Source organism: Barbus barbus, assembly GCF_936440315.1.
Source record: "Barbus barbus genome assembly, chromosome: 10".
In the NCBI taxonomy this organism is placed as follows: Eukaryota; Metazoa; Chordata; class Actinopteri; order Cypriniformes; family Cyprinidae; genus Barbus; species Barbus barbus.
In genome coordinates, this window is record NC_136738.1 from 15,229,464 (window position 1) to 15,236,722 (window position 7,259).

Consider the following 7,259-nt stretch of genomic DNA (forward strand, 5'->3'; position numbering starts at 1 on the left):
AGTCAATCCTTTAAACCCCTATTTTGAATTTTCAGTAGTTCCAGTCATTCTCCGCTGGCTTCTTTAAATCGTTCCCATTTCCTTTACCAAGCACCCTTAGCCGCAACAGCCCGGCTGTGCACACAGGGGTGACCTAGACACTCATATGTGTCACACATGCCTCTTTGGGAAGATGAGACGTGCTTTTTGCTCTGCCTGAGTGTTTGAGCTGCCATCCCGAGAGCCATCTTTATCCCTTGGGGTGAAATGTGAGGGGAGGGGGCGTGCAGTCTGCTCCAGCCCCCAAAACAGGCCCGGAAGAAAACTCTTGATTAAAAGTCTGCACTGGTTATGCAAGGCATCCCACGCTAGGCTGACTGGGCTTATAAATAGACGGCCCAGGGGAGGGAGATCGGGGTCTAACACTCACACAGGGGCCTATTAAGAGCTCATCTGCACAACAGACTCTCCTTGAGCTCTTTCACCGGAGAGGACATCATCTTCATCACCATCATTATTGGGGTAATCTCATTCCAGCAGGGCTCCTTAAGGGTCGCTGAGAGAATTATTTCAGCTTAATAAAGGCAGTTATCAAGTACGTTCTTAGACAAATATGCAGATGTGCATTTTATGGATGATTAGGAGCAGCACAAGAGAGATTCAAGTGAACCTAAGCAAATAGTTAGCATATGTGAACTCCACAACATGATGTTTTGTTTTGTTTTTTCATGGTTTCTAAATTATAGTCTTGAAATCTTAGTTATTGGCATGCTTGTTTCAATGTGCTTTTATATTTCAGGACATAAAATTGATATGAATTGTGTAATTTCTGCATAACCGGTGGCATCAAATGATATTGCAAAAATGAGGCTTTCAGACAGGTTTTGTCTGCAGAGATGAGAGGGTTTGTTCGAAAATGAATTGCGGTACAAAATACTAATTATTAAAACGCCAGCCCAAATATCAGTGCCACACATGCAAATGAAGACAAGCATAAAACAATATCAACCAGATGACTTTTATTTAAATGTCTTTTGTACTGCAATAAACAAAAAATGGTGCCCTGTCAGTAATAATGGCAAACTGAAAATATAATAAGAAAATATAACAAAAAAATTATGGCAAATGGCTTCAGTAATGGCCATTAGGGATTAGTGTTTCAAAACATTGCTTTATGAAGCTTTGGTACCTTTTGAATTATTTTGATTTAAATAAATAAATAATTTCAATCAGACTTAATAACCACAAACAACCTGGATTTTATGTTTCTAACCAAAACATGGCTAGAAGATAGCTGCAGTGCAACAGTCCTAAATGAAACAGCCCCTCCAAACTTTAATTTTATAAGTGTCTGCAGGACTGTTAGGAGAGGTGGATGTGGAGCTGCTCTTTTTAAAGATGTATATCAATGTAATTTGGTCAGTACTTGTCTTTTGAATATCTAGGTATTGTGCTGAAAGGTGCTCCGCGTATTCTTGTTTATCATTATTTACAGGCCTCCAAAATACTCTCCAGCCTTTGTTGAAGATTTCACAGAACTATTATCAATGATTTCATCAGAGTTTGACTGTTTTGCTATTGCAGGGGATTTCAATATTCACATAGATAATGCAGAAATCAAAACTACTAAAGAAATTATAACTGTTTTAAACACTTTTGACTTGATTCAGCATGTGCATGGGCCCACACACAATCATGGACACACTCTAGATTTACTCATCAGTAGAGGTCTAAACATTTCATCCATTGTTATTAATTATGTAGCACCATCTGATCACTTCTGTATTTGCTTTGATATATTGATCTCAGTTACCACTGAATCTAGATCTGTCTCTGTCAGAAAAAGATGCATTAACGAGAACACTAGTGTGCTATTTATGGAGGCTATATCTTCAACACCAAGCATTTCTGCAGACATTTTCTGTTGATCTTCTCCTTGATTCCTTTAACTCAAAAGTTAAGAATGTTATTGTTGATATTGCCCCCGTGAAAATCTGCAAGAAGAATGGCAGATAAAAACCAACATGGAGAAAATCAACAGCAGTTCAGAAAAGCTGAGCGGATGTGGCGGAAGACTAAACTCAAAATTCACTATAGCATCTATAAAAACAGCCTTCATGCTTTCAATGCAGAACTAGCCACAGCTAGACAGACTTAACTTAAGACAGACAGACTCAAACCTTATAAACAGTAACTTAAACAACAATCGCACTCTTTTTGTTACTGTTGAGAGACTAACAATCCCCCCAAAGTGAAATGCTTTCCGACAGCAAATGCAATGAGTTTGCTTCCTTCTTTTCTGAGAAGATCAATAATATCAGAAAGGCGATTGGCACATCTTCCAGTTATGCAGAGGTCACAAAGGTTTGACCGCAATTTCAAACATAAGTAAATATGTCTGTTTTTGAAGCAATTGATAGCAAAATATTGGAAGAAATAGTACAGCACCTTAAATCGTCAACCTGCTATCTTGACACACTTCCCACATCTTTTTTCAAAAGTGTGTTTAACTGCTTGGAAACAGATCTCTTAAACGCCTCACTTCTTTCTGGGACTTTTCCAAACTGCAGTTGTTAAGCCCCTTCTGAAAAAGCGCAATCTTGATAACACCATATTGAGCAACTATAGGCCAATATCAAATCTTCCTTTCATAAGTATGATTATTGAAAAGGTAGTTTTTAATCAGCTGAACAACTACTTAAACTTAAATGGATATCTGGACAATTTTCAATCTGGTTTCCGAGCACATCACAGCACTCATTAATGACAAACCAGCACTCATTAAGATAATAAGTGATATTCACCTTCATTCTGATTCTGGCGAAATATCAGTGCTGGTACTACTAGATCTTAGTGCTGCATTTGACACTGTCGATCATAACATACTTCTAGAGAGACTGGAAAACTGGGTCGGGATGGTACTCAAATGGTTCAGGTCATACTTAGAACGGAGAGGTTATTATGTGAGTATAGGAGAACATAAGTCTAAGTGGACGTTCATGACATGCGGAGTCCCACAAGGTTCAATTCTTGCACTGCTCTCATTTAGCTTGTATATGCTCCCACTAAGTCAGATAATGAGGAAGAACCAAATTGCCTATCACAGCTATGCTGATGATACCCAGATTTACCTAGCCTTATCTCCAAATGACTACAGCCCCATTGACTCCCTCTGCCAATGCATTGATGAAATTAACAGTTGGATGTGCCAAAACTTTCTTCTGTTAAACAAGGAGAAAAACTGAAGTCATTTCATTTGGAAACAAGGATGAAGTTCTCAAGGTGAATGCATACCTTGACTCTAGGGGTCAAACAACTAAAAATCAAGTAAAAAATCTTGGTGTGATTCTGGAGACAGACATTATTTTCAGTAGTCATGTCAAAGCAGTAACTAAATCAGCATACTATCATCTCAAAAACTTGTTCATGCCTTTATCACCAGCAGGGTGGTTTATTGTAATGTCTCCTCACAGGCCTTCCAAAGAAGACCATTAGACAGCTGCAGCTCATCCAGAACGCTGCTGCCAGGATTCTGACTAGAACCAGAAAATCTGAGCATATCACACCAGTCCTCAGGTCCTTACACTGGCTTCTGGTTACATTTAGGATTGATTTTAAAGTTCTTTTACTCGTTTATAAATCACTAAATGCCCTAGGACCAACATATATTGCTGATATGCTCACTGAATATAAACCTAACAGACCACTCAGATCATTAGGACTGAGTCAGTTAGAAACACCAAGGGTTCACACAAAACAAGGGGAGTCCGCATTTAACTATTATGCCACGCACAGTTGGAACCAGCTTCTAGAAGAGATCAGATGTGCTAAAACATTAGCCACGTTTAAATCCTGACTCAAAACTCATCTGTTTAACTGTGCTTTTGTTGAATGAGCACTGTTACGTCCGAACTGATTGCACTGTACTTTCATTTTATATAATTTTCCTTGTTTTTATTGTTGTGATTATTATTCGTTGTTTTTATTGCTGTGATAATCATTTTCTATTCTCAACTGTTTTAAATTAACTTTAAATCAATTTTATATAATTTTGAAGGCTAAAGTAAGCACTGAAGGCTAAAGTAAGCGCTGTGATGGTAAAGAGAATGTGGGCAAAGAAAGACAAGTGTGTTGGTTAATCAGTTTAAAGTAGGACCTCTGAGTTCTATTTGTTTGGTTTCTGGTTATGGACTGTCTGTAAGTGGAGGGAGTGCGGGAGGGGGAGAGCGATGAACTCATTCAGATATGAGTGAGGGACACCAGCAGAAGAAAACTGGTTTCATAATTTAGGTACACCTGTAAGTGTAAAGGTGTATGAGTGCACATCTATAGATTGAGAGGTGTGCACAGTCCGGGAGGGACAAAATGCATTCTCTAAGGTATTCTCTGAGGTAATTAGTGCACTTGAATGTATAAATACTGAGAGAATGTGAAACGCTAGAAGGGAGGTTCTAGTCGTGAATCGCTCTACCAACTCTAAATTCTGACCATTACAGACAGGGGCACGCCCCAAGTTTTAGCAAACAGGTCCATTGTGTATGAAATGTGCTATATAAATAAACTTGCCTTGCCTTGCCTTGATTTAAACCAGTGTTGCCAACAGTGTTGCCACTAGGGCGCAATCTAAGTGAACCCATCAACTAGTGCCTATAGGATTATTTTTTTTATTATTTTTTTTTTACCTGATGTTGGATCAGTTTTATAATGTAGACATCTGTAATGTAGACAATTGCACAACTGTACAATAAAAGGAGGCATAGCTGTCTCTTATTGGCTAGATTAGCCAAACACACAAAACAAAATCTATAAGTTAGCAAAAGAACATATTACACACATACCTAATGTCTTGCATAATATTAGAACATTAATATTTAATGGTAGATAGAACTTAATTGATTAATTTTTTAAGAAAACATTGGCAATTGGTTTGTAAATGAGTTTTGGTGCATTTCCACTGTTTTGACCAGCGAATCAGAAACAGTGAATCATTTAATTGTTTTGCATTTGCAAAAAGCTCAGTTTGTCCCATCCAGTGGCCGTAGCAGTAAGCTAAAAATTGGAATGCTGAACCACTCTAAAAGAGCAATGTTTTGAAAGTGCCACACTGTTTGCACTCTTTGAGAAATAAACCTACAAGCAGCTTTCCTATACTTGGCTCTGAACATCTCCTACCTCCTACAGGCCAGGAGAAAATATTTCAATATCAAAAAGAAAAAAACACACACTTCACATTTAAACCACCTTCTTGTTATCCTGACTCCTTTGAAAACAGGAGTTAAACTTTAAAAATGTATAACACCATTTTATGCAAACCACTGACATTACTCTCCTGTTTGCTCTCCTAAAGGTCCTATGGAGAACTGACCAACTGCACATTCCTGGTGGCTCTGAAGATGAACTGTTTCTGGCCCAACCGAATGGTGGACGAATTCTTCATCCAGGTGCACAGGCACTACTTCCATGACTGCTCGATGTCTGGACGGCTGCTTCATGATCCACCCAATCGGATCTTGGGTCCTTTTATCATGGTGCCCATTGTGGTGACGCTACTCATGACTGCTCTAGTGGTGTGGAGGAGTAAACGCAGCGAGGGAATCGTATAATCATCTACGATAAACTAACCAAGTACCTCCACACTGAACAATTGAGAAGGAGACATTTCACAGACTGCAAACACTAAGAAAGACTTGTTTCTCATCAAGTGCTTATATATCCAAACACTTATAGTGAACGCTGCCACTGTGTTATCTGCACACAGATAACATACCAGTCATTTATACAGACAAAAACATTCAACACTATTTCTTTGAGGTAGTTTTCAACAAAATGTTTCGTCATGCCAGCATTCTGTCAGTAAAACAGATCTCCAGTCTGGATGCAAGTCATTATCATGATGACGGATAAGTTTCATCTTGGATGGACACACACCAAACTAAAGGGAGGACAACTGTTATTGCCACAAGTTTGACAAACCTTTACCATCATGTGAACCTTGGACATTGAACAATCATTTTGTCACCCATCAACCTCAATGCATTTCACACTCATAAATGTGCTTTGTGTCAAATGATGACACTCATTCAGTCAGTCATGATTAGTATTCTTTTGTTGATTAAAGAAAGAAGAATAAGAAAAGAAGAGGTCTACAACCACGAACATGTCAATAATATTTACAATATCAGTGATCCCCAAAATGAACATCACCGTTGGATATTGTAAGACACTCAAAAAGCTGTAAAAGATTCAAATGCTTTGTCCAATATCTAAAGTGAATGTATCTTTCATAGACAAGTCAGTTGCATTGGTACAAAATAAAAAAATATCCAAGATTTTGGAGAGATATGATAAATTGATACGTTTCAGTATTGAATAAAATCAATGGGCTCTCGTCATAAGGTCATGTCAAGGGAAAATATTTTCTTTCTGTAGTGGAGAATGTATGTATTAGCACTAAAAGGATGTTTTCATTCACATGATTCTGCTAATTGCTTTTATTAAGCTATATATGTGTATCCCTGGAGCTCTGTACCCACAGTGAGTGGTTTTAAAGCCTGTGGCGAACTGGACAGTGGCACAGAGACAGTAGACATTTCTAATGTCAGCTGAATTTCAAAGCATCTGATTTCTGTTGCAGTTATAATAAAGCCATTTATCCCTCAACTCTTTTATTCCATACATTTCCCCTCATTAGGGGTTTGCTTTGTAGCACATCATATGCTGTCAGGTGAACAAACCGTAACAAAGGTAGGCATGTGGTCATGGGTCACCAGAAGTTTAGCTGTTAAATTACAACATGATTGATCAGTCTATTTACTAAACTAGTTTGATGTGTATGGCGCATGATTTTGATGTCTTGCAATGTCTTGTAATGTCAAAGATGAATAAGAAATTCTTGTAAATAACTGCCTGCATCACCAACGCACTTATGTGCCACTATTTTATAATGCAAATTTTAAAGCATTATGCTAGTAAACCTGAAACAGTAACCCACCTAACTCCATTAAAAAAGAAAAGAGACAAAGGAAACAACAGAAACGCACTGCGAGTCACTGTCATTGGTTTTGTAATAAAGGTTTCAACAATACAGGGCAAACTTATTCATGAAAGTCAGGTTAACCACAACAGTAAAACTTTTTAAAAATCACTAAACTCAGTGATTTCATTTCAGCTTAAACTCAACTCAGACATGACAGTACTTTCAATAATCATAATTTCTTTCCTCTCCACCTACGACTGTATGTCTAAAAATCACAACCTTCAGGAATCTTTACCGAGCTTAA

General features: G+C 37.9%; 1 protein-coding gene across 1 annotated transcript in view; it reads left to right on the forward strand.

Annotated features, from left to right (window-relative positions):
- Nucleotides 1–6,637, forward strand: part of LOC306875964 (receptor activity-modifying protein 1-like) — a 29,685-nt gene extending 23,048 nt beyond the window's left edge. The window contains exon 3 of the mRNA XM_079426799.1: nucleotides 5,327–6,637. Within this exon, the coding sequence (XP_079282925.1) occupies nucleotides 5,327–5,582 (256 nt within the window). The 3' untranslated portion in view covers nucleotides 5,583–6,637. The remainder of the gene's footprint in view (nucleotides 1–5,326) is intronic.
- The last annotated feature ends 622 nt before the right edge of the window (nucleotides 6,638–7,259 follow it).